We start from the raw sequence: 24,311 nt of genomic DNA, 5'->3' as shown, positions 1-24,311 counted from the left end.
TTATGCAAGCTAGAAGCAGTACTTGTTTTCTAGACTTTCTACTAGGATATATTTAGAAATATTGTTTCTTTTCATTCTACTAGAGCAGTGTTTAAGGTTTCCCTTAGCACTAGCTTGTTCAAGGTTAGCAAAGTCAGGGTTTTTAAGAAAAGTCTGATTTGTACATTATAAAGTTTCAGAGGTGACAGGATTCAATTTACAGACACCTGTGTAGGTGACTCTTGTCCCTGCATTATGACAGTAAATAGTAGAGGAAGTGCATGGTGCAACTTCCCCATTCCTATCTAGACTTCCTGCCAAACCCATTGAAAAATGACTGTAGTCTGTGGATGACTAACAGGGGAACAATCAGGATATTCTTTTTTTTTTTTTTTTTTTTTTTGTCTTTTTCCTTTTTATCGGTACCAGGGATCGAACTCACGACTGCCTGCTTGCAAGGCAGGCACTTATGCCGCTGAGCTAAATTCCCAGCCCCTAACTTTTTTTTTTTTGTCAGGATATTCTTGATGTTAGTGTGTTGGTTACCTTGTCTTACCTTTTCTGAATATCTATTTTTGGTCCCCTAAACTCTAAAAGAATTCCTGGAAATAATTTATTGTAATCATTATTACCCAGCCATGTAGAGAAAAGGGTGTGACCTTAGAGTCAAGACCTGGGTTCTGTGGCACATGCTGTGTCTGGGAGGTTAAGACTGGAGGATCACAAGTTCAGTCCCAGCCTAGGAAACTTAGTGACTAATGAGACCCTGACTCAAAATAAAATAAAATGAATAAGTACATTTAAAAGGGTGGTAGTAGTGCTGGGGATGTAGCTCATTGTAAAGGTCCTGGGTTCAGTCTCCAATAAAACACATACACACACACGCACACACACACACATGGTCTGGGCTCTAGGTCATTTTATGTGGCCCCTTTGGTTTTGTCAGGCAGGTAAGGGCTTCAGCATAAGTATTATTATGGGATTTTGAAGTTTGAAAGACAAGAAAGGAGAAGAGCTGAACATGTAGGGCTTACTCATTAGATTTTTTTTTTTTTTTTTTGTCTTTTTCCTTTTTATCAGTACCGGGGATTGAACTCAAGACTGCCTACTTGCAAGGCAGGTGCTTATGCCGCTGAGCTAAATCCCCAACCCCCTCATTCGATATTTTAAGAAAATTATTTTTTCTGAGTGTTTGGATTTTTCCGATTTTTTTTCTGGGATCCGTAAATGTTAAAAAAAAAAAATCCAAAACTTGAGTATTGCATGAACATGTGCTTGTTCTAGTGAAATAGCCATGTGAGATAATAGCATATGTGCCCAGTAGAGAGAGGACCAGAAAGGACTTGGTTTCTAGTGGCGTGTCAGTACATTACCTGGGACTCCTGTATTCCAAAGGCAGAGAAGGAATGAGACTGGAACACCTTTTCTCTCTCTGCAGTCTGTTTGTTCTAGAGACAGTTCACTAAACAAGCAGCAAAAGCTCAAGTTTAAGCTTGTGACTAATGATCTTGTTTTTAATATCCTGTGCAGCTTAGATTACTGTGACTGGGTTAAATTACACGCAGAAAGCTTTTCTGCCCTATTAGTTTCCCTAAATCCATATAAACTGCTATAGGAAAAATTAATGATACTGTGTTGATGTTTAGTAAGTATTTTATTGTATTTTGAGATAGAGTTTCACTACACAGTTCAAGCTCATCTTGAACTCACAGTGATCCCTCTGCCTTAGCCTCTCAAGTGCTAGGATTATATTTTTAAAGTATTAAGAGATATAAGAAAGAATTTCCTACCAGCTTTAGTTAGTGACATAACCAGGTGACACAATCAGGAAATTTTACTTATTCAGAGCCACAAGCCTTCACTATTATGCTCCTTCTATTTCTTCTTCATTTGTCCATTTGTTAGTTCACTTCACTACCATTTATAAGTCTTGAGAATTGCCAAACTTACTGGATAGTGTGATCAGGATGTAGAGGCCCTCTGCCTAACCAGAACAAAGGGGTACATTCATTTTCCCCTTTTTTATGTGTGGTGATGTTAGAGCGTGAACCCAGGAGCACTCAACCACAGACCCACATCTTCAGCCCCTTTTATTTTTATTTTTTAAGACAGGGTCTTTGTAAGTTGCCCAGCTAGGACTTGAATTTGTGGCCCTCTTGCTTCAGCCTCACGAGTGCTGTGACATATAATTTTTTTTTTTTTTAAGGCACAGTGGGTGTTAATCTCACCTGTCCTTTCCAAACACTTAGGCAGACAACACTGAAGTCATCATCAGCTTCAAGAAGGACAGGCTGTTGGGTTTTTAGCAAATTAAGCAAGCACTGCTGACTTAGCAATAGACTTAGAGACTATTCCTGCTATTATAGGCAGCTAATTAATAGGCAGAGAGGCACAGACCCTCAAGATAATCGGTGTAAAAGACAAGGATATACCAAAACTGTGGCTAGAGGCACATCCTCTAGAGGCCAGGCCTCAAGATAAAGATGCAATGACCAGGCTTACTTGCCTCCTTTAAGGATAAACAATAATTTGAGATTGTCCTGTGATTGGTATCACCTGATTCCTTAAAAGTCCAGATAGTTATCAGTCATCCAAGTGGGTGACCAAAACTTTTGAACACATTTTTTTCCCAAAAATGCCTTTGTTCTTTGTTACATGATTCATTTCTCTATTGGATCAGGATTAGTTAAGTGGCTATAGTTGTATTCTTTATTGATTATAGTCTGACCCATCTCATACTTATCTCATGATTATGCTCTGTAAAACATTCTTAGAGAAATAACCTCTAAGACTACCTACTTTTGGGACTGCTCCTGTCTCTCAGAAGCTATCTCTCAATACAACTTTTTTTTTCTTTTTTATCGGTACCACAGATCAAACTCACGACCACATGCTTGCAAGGCATGCACTTATGCCGCTGAGCTAAATCCCCAGTCCTGAAGCTATCTCTCAATAACTTTTTCCTATTTTTGACCTCCAGTGTTCCTTGAATTCATTCTTTGATTTTGGTGGACACAAATTTGGTATATCTGACATCTTGCATGTTGGGAGTTATATTTCTTCTATATCACTAGCAACAGTTGCATAAATGAGGCTCCCACTGCTGCAAACCTGTTTTAGTGGTCAGTAGAAGGAATTTTCTTTGGGGAGGGGGATGCATGCTTAGATGGAGTGGGAATGACTTTAATAACTGTGCCAAGATTGCAAAACTGTCCTAGAAAAGGAATTTCTATAACTTGTATCATTACCTCATTATTACACCAAGCCACTCTTACCTTCTGGGATTCTTGCTTGTGTAGAAGACTGAAATTTGCCCCTCTGTGGCATGTTTCTTTCATATCCTCATATTCTTATGATGAGAATGAGGAGATGGAATGTTGTCATTATGTAGGTGGAATGGTTGGTCACTTTTTTGTAGCAAGGTCATGCCGGTTATCTTTTTTTTTTTTTTTTTTTTTTTTAAAGAATAGACAAAACAGTAAATGGGTAGATATAATACATACTTTCAAAGAAAAAGTAAATAAAAAATAAACAGTAATAAATCACTAGTTGATGTTTACATATTGTCCTTTTACAAATAATTGTTCAAGATACAAAAGTGGTACATATAAGTGGCAATTCAAACAGCGAGATTGCAAATAGTTCTATTCAACTATCTAACAAAAACTTAGTAATGTGGTTGTCAATCCTATACACTTAAACATATATGTGGTTATTCATATCTTCATTTATGTTGAGATTGCACAAACCAAAGCAGACTAAAATCACTCTGGACAAAGAATAATAATAGTATTGGTGGATTTCACATCATGACACTCTGGTTTCAGCAGTGGGTACCGTAGTGTCTTTTTTTCCTTCAAAGTGTTTGTTCATTTTATCGTGTGTTGTAAGATCAGTCCTCGCAAACTGTTTATAGGTTCTACGAATGCATGAGTCTTAAAATGTATTTTTATCCTTTCTATATTACAGGGGGAAACAAAACAAAGTAGGACAGAACAAAACACATTCCTATAGATACATAAACGAAAGACGTATAAAACTGCTGTACAAGGAGTTCTATCGTGGTTACTGTGTTATCTCTTGTTATCGTCAATAGAATTGACTCTATCATTAGATATAGTATATTTGAATATATCAGTATATAACAGTATTGATAGAAACACAACTTTGTAGATAGTGTAAAACTGCAAAAACAGGTAGTAATCAAACCAGGATGGGTATCGTAGTGAATCTTATCATTTCAGTATAGTTGTCTATACTCTCAGACTTGATACTGTCAGTTATAACAGTTTTGAATAAAATCTATCGATAACAAACAGCAATCAAACAAACCAGATTTAACTAAGATCCGCCATGATATAGCAGTGTAAGTTATACAGGGCTCCAGATTAAGTTAATAGGAAATTAAAGGTGATTACTGTGCTATATCGTGATAATTTTGGGATGGTTTTCTGTGCCCTCAGATCTAGTGCTTATAGACAAACTGGGACAGAATAAGTTTATTTAAGCAGAGCGGTGCGAGTAATATGGATTTTGATTCCTGTTACAACATTAATAATATCTTCTGCTTTCTTTTTTAAGACTATTCCTCCCCTTTCACTCCCCCAGGGAATATTGTGCAATTTTGGGTCTCACCAACACCCTCGGCTTTAAATTGGGGGGCAACCTGCTATTTACTAAGTGGTTCTGAACCTTCTCCCTCCTGCCAGTTATCTTTTACTTTGATGTAACAGAAAATATGTCTTGTGACATCAAACACTGTTTTACACCTCCTAAATGCATCTTTTCTACTAACTCTTACAGCTCTGGGAGGCAGGCACTAGCTGTCATTATTCTTCTTTCTACAGATAAGGACGGAGAGATTAACTAGAAATATGATGCAAGATGTCTTTGCTAGAAGCCACAGTTGGCATATGACTGACTATGAAAATTGTTTATTTTGTCTGTTTGAGACAGTGTTTCACTATGCAATTCAGGCTGGCCTCGAACTCACAGCAGTCCTCCTGCCTCCACTTCCCAAGTGCTGAGAATAATTTTAGAATCAAAAAGGTTTAGAAATTTCCTTCACTTACCAGAAGTTTGAAATGCCTTTAATGTATATCATTACATGCAAGTTTTCTGGGAACGTTTGCACCTTTGAAAGTTTTCAGGGCTCCCTTTCCTGACAAGTATATGTGCCACTGCCTGTGGGTCTCTAAGGGCTCACCTGAGCTTCTTGGGGAACCAGTCACAGTTTTGTTTTGGGACCTTCTTGCTGTGGAGAGTTTCCTCCCTAGGGAAAGGCACAGTGTGGCACCCACAGCCCATCCCTCACTGTGGATATCTGCTCGTCATTTCTAAGCCAAGACTAGGTCAAGTGAAGGAAGGAAGGAGAGGTGCTGCCTCCAGATCTTTTGTCTCCCCAGGGCTTGGAATTGCCTGGTTAACCTCCTATGCAGTTTTCCTTACTGTGTGCCCTCCTGGCCTCACAGAAGTTGGCACTGACCTTGTTGCTGGCCTCGTCTGCTCCAAGCTTCCAATATGTGTCAAAAGCACATTGTGTCAGAGTGCTTTGTTCTTGTTGGTTTGGTTTCTCAGCTTGGTTCTATAGTCACTCTTTTAGGAAATGTAGTGGCAAAAAATGATTGTAGAAAGAGCTGGTAAGAAGAGCCTGGATCTGAGGATTATTCTCCTTTTTCCTTTCCCTTTTTCTGCCTTTGGAGATTTATGGAGGTTTTAGCCACCAACATCCAGATGTATTGTATTGGCAAAAAATGAAAAGGGATGTAACTGGAGGATCCTGCTTGACTTTATATGTGAGTGCTGTGCTATGCTTCTTAATTTTCCTGTGCGTGTGTCTGTTAAAATGTTACTTAACATTTTATGGGAGTACTTGAATAGTACTTGAATACAAAAGTGTGAGTTTAGATTCCAAAAGCCTAATTAGCCCCGTTTCTCTGAGTGAGCACCCATTGTATTACCAATATTATTTCTTCCTTGTAACCATATCTGAATGTCATCTTTGGTGGTCAGGGTAACCTTGGAGTGACCATTGTGGGACCTTATCCTTACGGCTTTTCAGTAACCTGGTCAAGTCTGGAGCAGGTGGTGGAGAACTATGAGACATAGGACAAAGAAAACAGGTTTCTTAGTGTTATGAAAGCGTGGAAAGGTGGGGCCTGATTCTTTTGTCTGTATTGTTATAGCTTTTCCAAAAACTTTTTCATCCCAAGCAAAAATTTTAGGAAGTGAACTTCCCTTTCTTTTACAGTAGAATTTTAAAGATACCCATATAGTGGCCATGTGTGGTACTTGGCTGTTGTTCTAGCAGTCTGGGAGGCTAAAGCAGGAAGATCACAACTTTGAGCCCAGTGTAGGCAACTAAGTGACTTAGCAAGACCTTGTCTTAAAAAAAGAGTTGTGGATGTTAGTCAGTGTGAAGGCCCTGGGTTCAACCTCCAGGACTGGGGTAACTCCCACCCCAAACCAAAAATCACCTCCCAAAAGAAAACCAATCTGTATATTTAAACTTTCTTTCTTTCTTTTTTTTGTGGGGGAGGGAGAGGACGAGGTCTCGCTATGCAGTTCAGGCTGGCCTTGAGCTCACTTTGTAGCCCAGGCTGGTCTCAAACTCACAATGATCCTCCTATCTGAGCTTCCAGAGTGCTGGGATTACAGGCGTGAGCCACCACACCCGGCTCTATTTAAACTTTCATAAGCCTCGAGTACTGCTAAATAGAATTACAACATGTTGTATATATAATTTAAACTTTTCTAGTAAGGTAAAAACAGGTACAGTTCATTTTGGAGATACAATTTTAACCCAGTGTTTCCAAAATACTATCTTTTCTGCATTTATTCTTACAAAAACATCAAAGTGCTTTATATCCTTTTAAGCATGCTATGTTTTTAGTATTTAGTGTCTATTTTTGTACCTAAAGTACAGCTGAATATGGAATAGTAGTAAGTGCCTGGTAGTCACACTGGACTAGTAACTATCCCATTGAAAACTGCTTGCAGGTTGATATTTTAACACATTTCATAGCTTAAAAGCCGAAAAATAGTTGTCATTTTAGGAGTGAGTCATTGAATTTTAGGAGTGAATCTGTAGGGGGAAAAATGCACAATAAGTGTAAGATTAGATTTTTCTTGCAAAGATCATGCTCAAAAATACTTGATTGTAATGTAAATTACGTACCTCTATTTTAGAGCAAGACTGTTAATATTCTTGAAGTGGAAAATGAGTGTTATCAGATAGGGGCTTTGCCTTTTATCTCTCCTGTGGTGAGAATTGACACCTGGGCATTCAGAGCCTGGCAGAACTCTGGGCTGGGCAGCTCTACTCTTCTGTCATCTCTGGTAGTGTGGAGATGGAAGCATCCCAGGAAGGAACTGAGGCATTGCGCAGGTGCTTCTGGTTGTAGCAGTATGAAATTCCATGATACCTGTTGCCTACGTGTGATGGGGAGGGTACTGGGATTGGGTCAGGAGAGCCAGGTTTCACCATCTGTGTGACCGTCATTAAATCATCCAGCTCCTTTGCATGTCAGTTTCCTCATCTGAGAAGTGGTGATGATGCCACCGTGCAGAATTTTGGAGGAAGTTTATTGAGATAAAAACGTATGTAATGTGGCAAAGATATGATGTCATAGAGACTAAAATTCAACTGAAGTTGAACTGTGCATAACCACATGATCCCCCCAAACACCATTTGGAGGTTCTTGAAGCCCTCTATGTGGAAACCCTTTAATAACCCCTTGATGAGGGGAACAGAAATTTGCTACTTTTCCTGTTTTCAGATGAAGATATGGAGATGAAGGGCTTAAGTAAGTGACTTGTTCCAAGGGTCCAAAGCCAATAAGCAGGATTTTGGGGGGTGTGGTGGGATACTGGGAATTGAACCTAAGACCTTGTGCTTACCAGGCAGAATCTGTGCCACTGAGCTATATCCCTGGCCTTGGAGCCAGGATTTCTTAAAAATACTTTAAAACATGAAATTCTCAAACATTACACAAAAGTAGGTGGACTAGAAGAGTGACTGTCAAATTGAATGGATGTCACAGTCATATGGAGGGTTTGTTGAAACTGTTGGGCACCCCACCCCAGAGCTGCTTGGGGTGAGTTTGCATTTCTGTCTGGATCCAGATGCTGCTTGCCAATACCACAAGTCTGGGAGCAAGCTTTGAGACCCATTGGACTGGCATAATCAACCCCTGCGTGCCATCTTCAATACAGTAAACATTTTTGGGAGCAGGATTTAAAATCTTAACTCCTAAGACTTGCTCGTCTCTGGCCTAGGATTGTCTTTCTATAATATATGTATGCAGAATCTTTTTTGAGCCAAATGTGAATATTGCATTCCCCATTCGTAGCATCTTATAATAGGTAGTTTAAAGTGGGTTGTTCTGAAATCAGACTAAATCTGGCTTTTAGAGCCTTTTGTTTTAATTACTTGACCTCTTCATTTCAGAATTTCAAAAATAGTTTTCATTGACTTAGGAAGAATTAAGAATTTTAAGCTGTAATACTTAAAAAGGAAAGAAAAAAATTGGGTAGCAAAGAATCTAGTATAGTTTAAGATAGGATGAATCATACATCCATCCTAGTGCATCTTTTTCTTCTTTTGCTTTTGTTATTCTCTCTCACCTATGGCAAATGGCAGGCAGAATCAGCAGGCAGGAGAATGTGTGAGAGAGACACATGTTGGGCCAGCCTCAGACTTTCCCTCGTGTGTGCACTCTCTGTTCTCCTTAGAACCTTCTTTACCACCGTTTGGCATGTGCTCTGTGTCAGAAGGGATAGAAGACACTTTAAGTACTGTCTAAAAGAGAGCTGTTCCCATTCCTCTCAGCTCTCCTCTTGTGTGACTCCAGAGGCACAGAGCATGCAGCAAGTCCCCTAAATTCCTGTATTGTCTTCCTGTTTTCATTAATATTCTCAGCAGCATCCCTATTGAGCTCAGCTGACTAAATGGAAGCAGTTATATGGGTTTTAGTTAACTGGTATTAATGTTAATACTATATTATTCCCTCAGTTTTCATTATATTTTTCTTACACATTTATAAATGTTGTTGATTTGACAGTCTTAGATCTGTTCATTTTAGAAATAGGATAATTTTGGAAAGCCATGGTTGCTTATAAAAATAGCATATGTAAAACCCACACTTTTGTCCTTCCATCAAATTGATTGATTTAGAATGCCCCAGGTTTTACTAATATAGACATACTTTATTAAATAAAATCTTCATGCAGCGATAAACTCTCTAATTTGAGTGCTTTTTAAAGTGCTGTCAAAAGGAAATTAAGCATTTTATTAGTGTTTGTGACATAAAAAACTGAATTCACAAGTGTGTCATTGTTGGTATTCTGAGGATAGCACCACACTGCCGCATAAGAAATATATTTAGATGTCTGAGAGTTTGATGTTTCTTAGGCATTCCTCTAAATAGTCACCATGTCATTAACTCTTGTGCTTTAATGCTCAGCCTTGAGCTTACTTCTAAAACTAAGCTTGGTGTTCATGGCTTGTATCTGTGTCCACTGTTATTGTCCGCACTCCCCCACTCCCCCATGAACTCTTGGGACTTCCAGAGGTGACTGGATCATGGGTTTGTGATATTCATCCCTAACCCATGGATTAGTCCACTGATGGTTTTACAGCTGAGTGTGATGTTGGGAGGTGAAGCCTAGTAGGAAGAGGTGGGTCACTGTGGACATGGCCTGGAAGTATATATCCTTTCTACATCTTCAGTCTCTCTGCTTTGCTGCTCAGTCTGTGATAAGGCTCCTGTATCTTGCCTCTCTGCCTTACTGCCCTGCTTTGGAGTTAGGTGACTGTGGACTGAAACCTCTAAAAAAACTGTGAGCCAAAATAAACTTCTCCTCCTTTAAATTGCAGGTGTCTGGTTTTGTTTCTCAGCAGTAAGAAAGTAACTAAGACATCTGGATAAGGTTCTGTTTTTCCTCCTATGTTTACATTATGTGCTTATTGCATATTGTCAGTGAAGGTGGAGAAACTAAAATGTTGGCATTGTTTCGGTAGGGGCTGCAGAATCATCCTGGGTAAGGACTCAAGAGGCCCCTTCTGGAGTCTAGGGCAATATTCTCTCCCTTGCTGCTGAGTTTCTCTGTCTGTAAGACAGAAGAGCTAGTTCAGATAGTCTCAAATTCAATATTTGCACAAATTTGTAGCATTAATATTGTTGAACTTGCTTTGGCTTTTAAAACAGTGTGTATTCATACGGGTTCTGGATCATTTTCCCTACATACACTAATGAGGAGTGTGGAGAAGAGCCTGTATTACCAAATAAGAATGGGCTTGTACCTTGATTACTGCAATCTCCTGGGTTAAGGGCAGAGGCTGATGTTCTGAGGTGGTAGGGGGCCATCTTCCTCTGGCTGGAGGATAGCATAGGACCTGGTTGTATGGTGTGAGACCTCACTTCCTGTGCTCCTTCTGTTTACTGGCTTCCTCAGAGCCTTTTTATCCCAGCCCACCTGCCACTCTGGCCTCATCTTTCCCTGTAGACTATAGTTGTAGTGTAGGGAGGATTATTTTAGGTAAACTAATCATTGACATCCCCTCAGATGAATACTTTTCAAATACTTGTTTACTTGATAGAGGAGAGTCTGCAGGCTTCAGGGGCAAAGGTGGAGCAGAGACCTCTGTGAGGCATTGTTCTTCTTAGACTCCATTGTTACCTACACATTCAGAGGACCAAGACCCCACTAGAAAGACTGTTGTTCCTCAGATACATCCATTCTGAGTCTTACAGCTCTCCCCAGGCTTCAGCCATGTATGAAGGCATATGCATTAATATTTAGGATCATTTGTTCATTAATCAAGGTTTCTCTATCATGTTGAATTTCTAAGTATCTTGAAGCACCCCAGAAATGGTTCTCCATACCCTGGCCTGCCTACTTCTGACCTCCCAGAAGATCTGGCCTAGTTGTTCTAAATGACTTCTTACAATGTTCAAGGAGGACTCACAATTCTGATGAAGCTGATTTCAAGATCTTTGCAGGGTCTTGGAGGACTCCAGCCATTTTTTCCCCATTATTTTGTATTTAGCGCCTCTCTGTCTCTCATTCTACAAGTTTCAGGCCCCACAAAATCTGGTTACATCCACAAACATGCTCCCTAGAGTCTCCTTTTTTCTGTAAGGAATCCTTAGCTCACCCTGATTCTGGCTGACTTGTTCAGCTCCTGTATCCTCTTATAAGGAAGCACCTCATCTCCTTTTCTTTACTTGTCCTGACATACTATAGGCCAAGTGCAGTTCTAGGTGTTAGAGAAGGCAGCAAATCAAACAGAAGGCTACCCTCCTAGAGTTTATAATCTAGTTAGGGACAGGTCAGGTTTGTTTTAGTGGTCAGATACCATTTGTGGTGGATTAATTAATGGTCAGATTAAGTGGCAGCATCCAGCCAAACTGAACTTTGTCTTGGACAAGGAAGACCCACCTGAGGATTGCTGCTGGAACAGCATAAAAGGAGAATGGGGGGGGGGGGCTGCATGATGTTGATTTCCCAGGAGAAGCTTTGTTATGGCTGGTTTCCTGATACAAACTGGAACTAGGCTGCTCCCTTTGGAGGAGGAACTCATTTCCTTCCTATCTCAGGGATGGCTTCTCTTCTCTTCAGGGATCTTGGGGAGCTCTGGTCTTTGCCTTTGTCTTATGTGTGGCTTCGTGGCTCCAGCGCAGATCCCTCATCATGCTGGCACAGGCTTTCTAGCTTCCACCACTGCACCTTGGGTCTTTCAGGTGCAGATCCTTGATACGGACTTGCATGAGACATTGCCTTGGGCTCTTGGCCTTCAGCTGGACTCAAGAACATTGCTGTGGGATCCAGGCCCTCACCTGGATTCTTGAGGCCTGTAGCACACAGATAGATCTCTTGCACTCTTCTGCATTTGACACTTTGGGTAAATATTATAAGGTAATCTTATAAATTTATGTGTCCTGTATTAATCCTGACTACTATATCATTCTTGGGTCTCCATTGCTGTCACTCATTCTGTTGTATTTGTTCACATGTATGCCCTCTTTCTGATTGTGAGCACTCTGGGTCAGGTGTCGTCTCCCTCCCTCCCTTCCTTCCTTCCTTCCTTCCTTCCTTCCTTCCTTCCTTCATCTCTGTCTGTCTGTCTGTCTCTCTCTCTCTCTCTCACTTTCTCTCTTTCTCTCATTTAATCTCCATGTCCCAAAGACTTGGCACAGTGCACATGGACAGGCTCAGCAAATCTCTGGTGAGAAAATCATATAACTAATAACATTTGTGCATGAAGAAGAGGCACAACTGTTAATTTCCTGTGCCTCTTCTAACAATAGGAAAATGATTCTTTCCTTAGATCTAACAGTTTCAAGAAACTCTTGGTGGTACTTGGCAGTGAAAGTCCTATGTAAGAGATAGTGCAGGAAGATGGGTAATGTGGCCACACTTCTTAGCAATTGGCTTCAGAAGGCCCCTTCTTCCATTGTGGCCTGCCCTGTCCCAATCCCCAGAAACAATGCTAGTGACCTATTGACCACATTAAGAATACTGAAAATGAACTGAGTTGTATGGAAATTTTTGTTTCAGAGAATTCAGTAGCTCTTATTGCTGTGCAGAGAAATCAAGGAAGTCTTAGATCCTTTATAAGCAAGACAGATGAATTTCCCACTTCTTAAGATAGAATGATCCAAAAGTTGCCATTTTCTTAGTTTTTCAAGAAGTGGCATTTAGGATTTTAGCTTGTGTTAACACCCAGTAACTAAGACACAAAGGCAAGAAGTAACTAGAAGGAAGCTCTTGTGCCTGAGGGAAGAGCAATGGAATTACTTTCTGTTCATTTGAGCTTGGTTCTTCTCATGGTTTTCAAAGCTTCATACATGTTTGGCTGAAATTGAACTAATTTTGTGGGTGAATGCTCTCCAGGGCTGCTTGATTCCAGAGGAATCTCATTTTCCTGGCACTGAGAAGATTCTTTGCCTTGAGATCTGGAATTTCAGTTTGCGTGAATGTGGGCTGCCTGATCCAAAGTGGCACAGGCTGTGGGTGGAGTGAGATCAGAGGGCCTGAAAGAGTGGTCAGGGGCAAGGCATTGTGACTCTGTGGGTGTGGAAGATCACTGGAGGCTCCTATGCTCTGTAGACGCGGATGGTATAGCTTCCATGTCTGTGTCTAACCTGTGTCCTTGGTGTTCCTTGAGATATGGAACTTTTTCTCCTGGGCTATTCTGATCATAGGGCCTGTGCCTCAGGCTATTTCTATAATCTCATTTTTAGAAACCAAGATTCTGATTGTTAGGAAACAGTCTGTGGACCCTGAACTTCACAGGCCAGAACTTGCCATTTGGCTACTTTTGACTGTGATGGCAGAGTTTACTTGCTGTGAAAGAACAAACAAGGGTGATTCCCCACTGGGCCCAAGGGTGAGATTTAGCACCAGTTGGAGGCAGTGTTGTTGTGGCGTAAGAAGTGGTGGCAAAGTTTACACAGGTGCTTTGCAGAGGTGTGGTGATGGGAGCTGGAGGGCATGACCCACCCAAGCAATACCCCAGGTAAGGCTGCTGCTTTGGTGCAGTGGGATTTCTCTGATGGCTGGTTTGGGGATGATAATGCAGGATGTGCACTCCTACATGTTACACAGAAAGCCTTCCTGGATACATGTAAGGCAAAACAAAAACCCAAACCAACAAACATTTGAACCTAGGAAAGGACCTCTCTCAGCAGTGTCTTTCTAGCATCTTCTATCTGAGTCGCAGTTAGGTACTCAATCTAGAGCAGCACAGAATGTTAAAAAAGAGGTGGCAACTAGATAAAAAAGAGTTTAATGTGAGCACATAGAGTCACCACCACAGGAATGTGCTGGCTGTCTGAAGACAAAGGACAGGATTTGAGCTTAAATGCATTCCGATGAGGAGTGGCGCAGAATAGCTGACATTAGCTGCTTGCTATGATGAAACTGAGGGGGATAGGGTTGTTTTTGCTGCACGTGCGGTGATGTGCGTGGGCTTTGGCAAAGGCAACTGGGAAGAAGAAACCATAGGGATCTCAGAGGAGGGGACTAAGCACCATCATGACTCAGCATTGGGTTGTTGCCCTGGTGACTGGGTAAGTCTTAGGCAGGGGACCTAACACTGTCTACTGTCAGAAGCTCACATTGTGTATTATACAAGGTTTGAAAGAACCTTAGCTCTCTCTGAGCAGTGGAAATGATGGCCTGTTGTGAATGTGTGGGAGGCAGATGCACCCCAGCTGATGATTACCCTGTACAGCACATGCCCATGCAGGTGGCCCAGGTTTGCAATGAAGAATAGCTTCCTGGGCCCACAGTGACAGATGCTCTTTCAGTCCTGGGAGAGTGTGAGGTCTTTGCCATTCTGCAGTACTTGTTCATCTGACCTCCTCGTAATGGAAGTTTAGAAAGCTACGTGTATATTTGGGTTTTATTGTAAATATGGAAATGGTGCCTAACGAATTTATAAATTATGGCATCTCATTTTGCCAACTAGCATTTATTGACTGGTTATTATATTCAGTACGACAAACAGAAAGGAATGAACTTATTTTTTAAATTAAAATATTTTGGAGACTTTTTTCCTGTGGCGATTCTTATTTTATAAGTAATTACTTTGTATAACTTTTTGACTTTTTTGTAGTGAGAAACAACTTGACATTACATTTTATAGGCATTACCTGTACTTTCACTGTCACAAATTATAAGTTACCTGGACTTTCACTGTATGTCACTTTAATGTTTTTGATTTTACATATTTTTCAGTCTTGTCTACAACACAATTGTCATAATTAGGACTTTGTGAGTTTTTTTCTTAGAATGTCAAAACATGTTTGTGGAATCTGCTTAAATTCAGTTGTTAAATGTGCGCATTTGTCTGCATCTTACGCAGAGCAAGCTGACTGCTTCCTCAGACAACTCCACAGTCTCAGAGACTGAGCATAATAGACCATTTAGTTCTTGCACATGGGGTATTTTAAGGTCTCTATTAAGGAGGCCAACTTTTGCATGATGGCTCAGAACCCAGATGTCTTTCATTATAGGGCTCCAACCTCCCCTCAGACCTGAACACGTCGCTGGTGGGAGGAAATGCAGATGGAGGGAGGTAGAAACCAGGGTGACTGTGGCCACATTTCTTCTATTGGGATGTCCTCAGCCAGAAGGCAGTCATATGGCCACAAGTAACTGCAGGGAGTTTGAGGAATGTAGTCCAGCTGTATGGGAAGGAAAGAACAGAGTTTAGGGAACGCTTAGCAGCTTCAGTGACAGTTCTCAGTTTGGATGCCACATATCTGATATCTTGATGTATTTCCTATATATAGTGACTTCAATATAGATAGGATTTATTGAGATTTTGTGTGTCAAACAACTTTGTATTTCAAAAAAATATGTTGTAGTAACTTGATACAACAGATTTGGTTATTCCTGATAAATAAGTAAATAAATAAACCTATTTTAGGATTTGACATAGTATACTATAATTAAGTATGTATTTCTGTGAACCTAGCTTAGCCCCTTAGCCCACTAGCTTAGTATGTGGAAAGTAATCCATAAACACAGTGGCAGTGATGATAGTAGATAAAGAGTTGGAAATAGCTAGAAAAGATACGTTATCTTTCCTTCTTTCCGCACTTGGTTGTTATCTCTGTTGTCTTCTCAGAATATTCCAGGGATGAACATCCACCTCCCTTAGGGCTCACCCGCAAATCCTGGTTAAGTAGTTTATCTTGCTTGCCTGGTTTTAGTCCAGCTCTATGTTTAGCCATCAAATAAGTTAATGTACAGGGCTCTATGTTAGGGCATTAAATAGGTAAGTGTGTAGGGCTATTTTAAGACTCAGAGAAGGCGTTCATGGAGCCTTGTATAAATAGTTGTGTGGGTGCACACAAGGATCTAAAGATCCTTGGCTAGAGGGGATGAATAATCCTTCACTGGCAGACTGTGCTGGATCCCTACACAGGGCAACCCTGGTAGATTTGAAACCTTGGAAGGGGACTAATCTAGCAAGGAGTGACCCAAGAAATAAGTGGAAGTCCTCCCCAAATGAACCTTTTAGATTGCTTAGCTAAGTCAGTAAGCTTTACTCTGCATAGACAGAGTATTGTGGGAAGAGTTTTTTTTTTCTCTTGGAAAGCAGATTTACTCTCTGTCGGAATGGCATAAAGCGCAGTTTTTTCGCTTTAAGAAAATGGATTTATCTGTAAAAATGTCTTTTTGTTTTGCAGGCAAAGCCAAAGCTTATTGAGCCGCTTGACTATGAAAATGTCATCGTTCAGAAGAAGACTCAGATCCTGAATGACTGTTTGAGGGAGATGCTGCTCTTCCCCTATGATGACTTTCAAGTAAGTAACCATGTTTCTGTCACTAGAACTGTTAATTTGATCTTTTCACACTCTTCTATCTTAGTATTTTGTTACTTTATGATTTTTAAGAGATGGGAGATATTATTTATGAGAGAAAAGTTACATCATTGTATACTTCAAGAGCTCATATTTTAGTGATACTGTTTTTGCATATTGAGTGTGTGTGTATATATAAATGTATAGAGTGTTTTGTCTTGAATAAGAGCACTGTACTCCCCATTGATTTATTATGTACAAGTGCCTCTTATGTCTTATGAGAGTGTTTCAGAATCAGACTTTGATCAAGTAAGTATGCATCCGACAAGTGGGCTTTGCTGGGGAAGTGTGGAGATTCTTTCATGCATACTTTCAGACTGACACTTTGGAAGCTTGCCATGAGAAGCTCTGAACTTTGTGTGGGCTCCCAGAGAAGGGCTCAGGGGTTACCAGGAATGTCACGAAATCTGTCTCTCTGGTGTGCTAGAGGTTCTGTTCCTTGGAGGATTCAGGCCACTCCTGCTATGAGCTGTTCTCTGGGTTGGTGTTTTGAAAGTCTTTCATTCTGTGGCTGATTGACCCACATGAAGCTCTGAGTCTATTGAGGAGATAACATTTTCCCCAGTGGTGTTAGTGGCCTGGCAACCCAGGGTCTCCTTGGTCTATATGAGGTTCTAGTTACTGCCCTCGCTCTCATGGGACCTGACCCTACCATTTACTTTTTCTCTGCTTCCATGCTTTTATCAGGCAGCTGTTGAAGTAATTGACATTAACTTTCTAATCCCACTCTACAGAACATAATCTACACTGTTATGAGCATCTATGTTAATGCCAGTTTTTGAATTGCAATCTCTGAAGTGTCCCTTCCAAATTTAAGAGATTGTAGTTTGCAAGAGAGGTAAGAAATTTGACCAATGTTTTCTTTTTCTAACATGCTAGAAATCCTGAAAAGTAATCATTTGTTAGTTCTTTCCCAAAAAAAGGAATACCATGGTAACAAAATCAACTGTTTGTTACATCTTACTGCCAAAGTTGTTACACTGATGAGTAGGTACATATCATGCCCCCAAAAATGTCATGCTCAAAAAATTTTGTTTCATGAATAGACTATGTGGTTGAAGGGCAAATAAAAGAGCACTCCAGAATCATGCCATTTGTCTGTCATTAGGCAACAAATAAAAAGCAAAATCAGATGATTACAAATTATACCCCTTGTTGACACATTTTTCCTGTAGTATTCTGAGAAAGTCATAGTCTGTCTCAGGTTTCTTTGAACATGCAGTATGTGTTCTTGGTATTAAGTCAGAAAAGCTTGTTAGAGTTTTGCGGCCAAGAATCCAAAGTTGTGTTTGTAGACTTGAGATAAATTGTTTAAGACATACAACTAAAAACAAAATGGTTAGGTTAGTAGCAACTTTTCTTCCCAGGATTAAGGAACCTGGATATTTGAGTAGTTACAGAATCAGACAATACAAATTTTGAGAGAACTCTTATTTTTCCTGTCCATAACTACTTCAGTGATACCAGACATAGATACTCTAAGGTCAAGAACATATTGGCATTTTGCTAAACAAGAATGAATGAATAAGTGGGTTTTTTGGTTTTGTTTTGTTTTTTTCTGTTTGGAGGAAAATTTTCCAAAGTTAAGGAGCTTGACTTTATTCCAACTATAGTCATTGTGATGGGTTCCATTTAAATTTGTTTTCCCACTTTGTTATCAGGTAAGGATATTTACACTGTGCTTCTTTGCTGTCTTGTCTTGGTAATGTTAACTGTCTTGTTACCTGTATGAGTAGTTTCAGCAATTACTACCAGTTCCTTTAGCAGTGCTACCAATTCCTTCCACTTGTCTGTTTCTTAGGCAGAATAGGAGCAGCATTATCTATTACTAGAGCCAGAGTGTACAGATAAAATCAGGGAAAGTATTTTATTTCAACCAGGTAAAGGAGGACACATAGGTTAGGAAATGGGTCAAAATGCATGCTGAGAAGTGATATGCAATAATGCATTTGAACAGTTAACAATTAAAATACTAGAACTTTGTATAAATTTCTGCCAAATATATTAAAAATGATTATTAAAATATGAATGTGGACAGTGATGATTCTTTTACACACTTCATAAGAAGTCATGTTGATGCTGAGTCCTGTTGGTCATATTCCAGGGGCATCTAGGTGTTCTCAGAAAATGAATTACGTAGAAAAAAGGTCTCTTTGGCCAGATATCTTTGCTTAAGGATGCAAGAAAGGTGTTTTTAAAATTGAGAGGAAGAAAGTAAACATGGACTTTAAAAAAATCAAAACACTCTCAGCACTTGAGAATTCAAGGCCAGCCTGGGGTAAATAGTGAGGCCCTGCTCCCCTCCATCCACCAAAAAAAAAAAAAAGTTCTCTGTTGTCAGATGATTATGAAATAGTATTTGCCATGGTCTGGAATGAAAGTATCGTGGATAATCTTTTTCAGAATTAGATAGATCCTAGTGCTGGGGTCTGTGCCACCTCTTCCTTGGGTTCATGGTTCTCCTTGCTGGTAGTGTTTTCTCATCTTAGATGCCACTTGAAATCTCATGGGCTATGAAGCTATTTAAATGCGCAGTGACCCTCCCATGCTTCCAATTCTCCTGTTGCTGTATAGTTCACACATGTACACGGGTACTTGTGTTATGTTGTCTTGGCCTTTCACTAACTGCTATGTATGTGTTTGTGTTTAAGTGTCACCACTTGTGTTGTGGTTCTGAGGAGGGGTCAGGTTTTGGATTTTTGCAGCTGTGTCCTCAAGTAATCCCTGGCACACTGAATACTGGGGCTGGACATATGCTGTTACATTTCAAATGAAGTAAATATGAATGCCATTTAGCACGTGGAAGTCCCAGTGACTGTATTTATAAATATGCTTGTCAGATAGTAGATAATTTCTTAAATTAAGAATGCCACTAAAGTAGGACTTTGAAAAGGAGTAGGTTTTCTGGTGATTGATGAACCTTTTTTTGTTCCTAAAATGTTGTGACCACACCAAAGTTCACTTGGTGTTAAAGTCTGAGAACTTACCATCATTTGCCATGAATAAAATTGTAGTAACACTTCAGCAGCCAACTAGAGGACATAGTTTATGTTTTGGATCAAGAAATGTAAGTTGATTTGTCATTTGAGTGATAATAGATTTTTGCATAACTGAAAGTTGCCCAAGATCCTGACCTTTCCTGTCAGAGACAGATTTCCAGTCCTGGTCCTCCTTCAGATGGATGGCTCTGTTGGTATGATATTCTTAACAGTTGGATCAACCTACTGAATCAGCATCTGCCTTTTCAACTCGGCCCCGACTTATTCCAGAGTATTCTAATGTTTGTGCAGTTTGGCAAAGATACAGACTGTGAAAAACGCGGTGAATAACAAAGAAGGATGTTGGGAAGCAATTTATGGATACCGTTCTTATAAATACTACACTTTGGTGTGTGATATAAACAAAGAAGAGTTTTTGTGTGGAAGGATAAAAAGAGCATGACATGCAGGTATGGTGGTATGCGCCTGTAGTCCCTGTGACTCAGGAGGCTGAGGCAGGAAGATCACAAGTTTGAGGGCAGCATGTGCAACTTGGTGAGACCCTGTCTCAAAACAAAAAAAGACAGATATATTTCAGTGGTAGAATACTTACCTAGTACGTGCCAAACCCTCAGCTCAATGTCCAGTACCACCAAGAAACACTTACTCACTTCTGGGTATACGTCTGAAAGACTTGAAAGCAATGACATCAAGACATACTTACGTACTGTACTAATGGCAGAATTAGCCACAATCGTCAAAAAGTGGGAGAATCCTAAGTGTCTAGGCACAGATGAATAGATAAAACGTGGTATTCATGTGCAATGGAATGTTATTCAGCCTTAAAAGGAAAGGAAATCCTGTCATATTAGGACTCGGATGAACCTTGACAACATTTTGCTAAGTGAAATAAGCTAGTTACGAACAGACAAATACTGTATATAATTCTGCTTATGTGAGGTGCTTAGAATAGCTAAGTTTATAGAAACAAAACAGAATGGGGGTTGTTAGTGCATAGGGGCAGCATGTGGAGTTCAGCGAGTATAGAAATTCGCTTTGAGAAGCTAGTTTTGTGGATGAACAGTGGAGATGGTTGTATAATAATGACAGTATGCATAATATAGCTGAGCGGTATACTTAGAAATGGTTAAGATAGTAAATCTTATGTTTGGAGTATTTACTGCAAAAAATTTTTAAAAAGAGAATGTGTTTATAGGATTTCTATGCAGTATAAATGGGTGTAAAACTTGTCATCCTTAGAACTATATGTAAAGTTGGATGAGAAGTGATTTACCAGGTATCTTTCCTACATAAATTTCCTACAATGTGCATAAGTATCCATGTCTTAGCAAGAGAATTTAAAGTGAAAGTTGAGAATACAGAAAAACATTACGAATAATTGACTAGCCTAGAAATTTTCCTTTTTGGAAATGGTTAGGTATAGGAGAGTTCTCAGCATTGCATAGAAAAATGTGGTTATTCTATTTCCCTTTCAGTAACATCCTGATTTTGATTTTTCCCCTGGTTCTTTTCTTCTTGTACTTACATGGGACTGATAATGATCTACAAACCACTGACCTGAAGAGGAAACCAAGCCGGGTATTTACAAAAGACTAAAAGTCTCTGATCTCATTTCCCATCTGTCCTTTTGAAAAGAAAACTTTTTTCAAAACAGTGTTTGTCCTTGCTTTTTTTTTTAAAAGTTGCCAAAAAATAGTCTTAATACTTTGTTTTTGGCTTTTTATTGAAAAGTGCTCTTTTTATAAATTCCTCGAAATTCTCATCTGTTGGAATTCAGCGGTCAGTCATGTAACTTTGCATGAACATTGTGGTTTCTGGGATATTAGTTCATGTCTAGGATTGAGCCTACTCAAAATATCTGGATAAATAGTATTTCTGAGTTGACATTGGCTAGAATTGCAGGAGATGAAAATTTTAATTCTAGTTCAGGTAATACCCCTTTAGAAAGAAATTTACTTTTCAGTTGAGTTGAAGACTGTGTTTATTTAATATATATTAATACTTGCAATGGGATGATGTTTCATGCCTGTAATCCTAGCACTTGGGAGGCTGAGGTAGAAGGATAAAAGTTTGAGGCCAGCCTGGGCTATCCTGTGAGTTGCAGGCCACATTGGACTGCACAGTGAGACTTTGTCTCAAAAAAAAAAAAAAAAAGGAGGGAAAAAAATAACACAAAATAAACAAAACCGGACAGCAAAGGGCTCAGCTTCATGTGTTGCTTGAAGTGTGTGAGACAGGGTCCCTGCTTTCACATTGTTCAGAATTTAGCAGAGAAGATAAATGTATGCATTAATATTAATAATCAGCAGGCGATTTAAATCAAGTCCTAGCTTCATGTTGTAAGTCAAATCTCACAAGAATCTACTTTGGGAATGTAAGTCTAAGACCTCAGTCGGATATTAGATCCACTAGCAGTCCTTTAAGTAGAGGGAGGTCACTTAGATCAGCCTGGAAGCCTCTCAAAATGGAAAGCTGAGACTTAGTTCTTGGGGATTGAAACTTGAGGGAGGGAAGCAGAGAAAAAGTACAAGAGTCCGGAAACCAGACTGCAGAGTATGTAGCTCATTGGAGAAGTACTGAGGCACTAGGTTTGATCCACAGCACTGCAGATACAGGAAAACAGTGGGAAAAGGGTGATTCGGAATCATTTATAATTATTGTTACTTTGACTTCTCTTTGTTCTTTGATTAAAGCTATCTTGCTTATCTCACCAAATTTTAAGGAATATTAGCATGGGTTTGTTCCCATTCTATATTATTTTCCTAAATTCATGGGGAAGTATTAGAGGAGGGTTAAGACTGCTTTAAAAAAAGAACAAAAAAACTTCTAAGTGGCACACACTGGTAATCCCAGCACTCAAGATGTTTGTAAATTGAACCCCAGCCCGGGAAACTTAGTGACATGGTGAGACCCTGTCTTACCGAAGGGTTGGAGATGCAGCTCAGTGTGAAGGCCCCGGGTTCAACCACCTGTAGTAAACACTTAACGTGTCAGAGTTCAGATCAGCAACTGCAAAGACATACTAAGGAACCATAATGAACAGTACTCACGCCATCCTTCCCAAATGAAAACGGTAGTCATATAGGACAGGAAGCTGCTCCATCTTCTTCATTGATTCAGAGGTGCCCTCCTGGGATTTCATGCTGTGTCCTAGGCAGAGGAGGCCCATTTGTTAGGGGAAGGTGTTTTGCAGCTGTGTTGCTATACTCTATGGCATATAAGTCTCAGCAACATAACCAAACACATTATACCAGAGGGCTGGGGCATTCACAGGGGTACCTTGGTTCACAGACTTAGTTCTTTCCCCAGTTCTGGTCACAGATTGAATTGGATGACAATTGAATCACATTCAGTGGTTAGGTTCAGTGTTGACCTGATTGGGAAATTTGATTTAGTTCTCTCCAATTTGGTTTGCAACAAGAATATGTGGAAAGAATTAAATTCACGAACTGAGGTACCACTGCATATAGAAAGAGTGCCATATGATACTGCCTTTAAGTTCCTCCTAAAACAATTAGAATAAAAGATTGTCATGTTGAGTTTTATGTTTACAAAGTATTTCAACATATTTTTTCCTGACACTAGTGAGAGAAGTAGCACTGTTATTTTGTTATAATATAACAAAGTGCGACATGATTTTTGTTCCATGTAGTACATAGAAAACTTGGGAGCAAGTTTGGGTAAACTTGCATAGTTGAGATTAACTATATAAATAACTACATGAAATGCATTACTGTTTGAAATAATGAAATATAGATCATTGTATAAATTAACAATTTTACTCATATAAAAAGAAGGGTATTAAATGAATACAGAGGTCCAACACTGTGTGCTTGTATTCTTTGCCAGGTCATAATCTTTCTGTTCCCCTTTTCAAAAATAACAGTTCACATCTTAAATAGATCAGAGACAGCAGTAAAAGTTTTATAGTGGGTAGAATTGGATAAATAAAGACCATACTCATATTCAGTGAGGAGTAGAAGAACGTATCTTAAGGATTCCTTGCCTTGCAGCACTGCCATACCAGGGGCCAAATTTCCAGCATACGAACCTCTAGGGAAACCCTGAAACCATATGCAGACCAGAGCACCATCTTATTTGGAACCCTGTGTGATCACGCAATGAAACAGTTCATTCCCCACTTTTAACCCTGATTGCCTGTGCACTTGACAACATTTATCTTTGTTAGGTGTTATCATGGTTATTGGAAAAGCAAAGATAAATGTCACAGCCGTCTGGTGTAAATCAAATCTGGTAGGAGATGCAGAAATGTCTTGGTAATTTTAGTAGCATAGTACATAAACCATTGAAGGTAGTGTGCTGCCAGAGTGTGGAGGTCAGTATAAACAACTTATAGCAGTGTATTAAGGAATCAGAAATACTTCATGTTACTGAGGGCTGAGAAGGGGGGAAGATGAATCCAGAAAAGCTTATGTAGTTGGTCATGAAAGGTCTTAGGCAGAGGAATTTGAGTTTTATACTGGTGGCAGTGGGAAGCTGTTGGAAGAATTTAAGCCGAGACTGATGCTCACGTGAGTGTTTTAGAAAGATGATGGCAGCTGTGGAGATCATTGGTGAGAAGGGTGAGAGAGGGAAGGTGGGAATAGCTGTAAGGGTGCAATGCTGTGGCATATAGGAAAGCCATAAATTGGTGCCTTGTATTGCATACTTGGGGGGAAGTCATTGACATCACACAGTACACAGTTGCAGAGAGAACAGAGAAAGACAGTTAAAGGTGACAGCTTGGAGGCCATCCATGACCCAGTAAAGAGGAACAGTTAAGGAGAGACACCCCCCCCCCACACACACACACACTATCAAGAAGGTGAGTCTATGATAGAATCTTTGTTAGGTGACACTAGTTTGGACAGTACATGAGAGATGTACTGTACTCACATCAGGGCTCCTTATAATGTTGTTTAAATCTGCTCCTTGGTAGTTCAATTTAATTCTT

The 24,311-nt window shown here is 39.8% G+C and overlaps 1 protein-coding gene across 22 annotated transcripts in view; it reads left to right on the top strand.

Moving 5' to 3' along the window:
• The window catches only part of Dock9 (dedicator of cytokinesis 9), a 261,185-nt gene that overhangs the window by 103,484 nt on the left and 133,390 nt on the right, over positions 1-24,311 (top strand). For 21 of the 22 annotated variants that reach the window (XM_063246980.1, XM_063246978.1, XM_063246968.1 and 18 more), the window contains exon 2: positions 16,185-16,301. In XM_063246980.1, the coding sequence (XP_063103050.1) occupies positions 16,185-16,301 (117 nt within the window). Of the gene's footprint in view, positions 1-15,843; positions 15,930-16,184; positions 16,302-24,311 lie in introns of those variants that run through there. The other variant, XM_063246970.1, reaches the window with a different exon arrangement.

This window comes from Cavia porcellus, unplaced genomic scaffold, assembly GCF_034190915.1.
Source record: "Cavia porcellus strain 051 isolate PalLab524CR breed Dunkin Hartley unplaced genomic scaffold, mCavPor4.1 scaffold_4, whole genome shotgun sequence".
NCBI classification, from domain to species: domain Eukaryota; kingdom Metazoa; phylum Chordata; class Mammalia; order Rodentia; family Caviidae; genus Cavia; species Cavia porcellus.
Note: the sequence above shows the minus strand (reverse complement) of the source record. Positions and strands in the feature narration are given on the sequence as shown.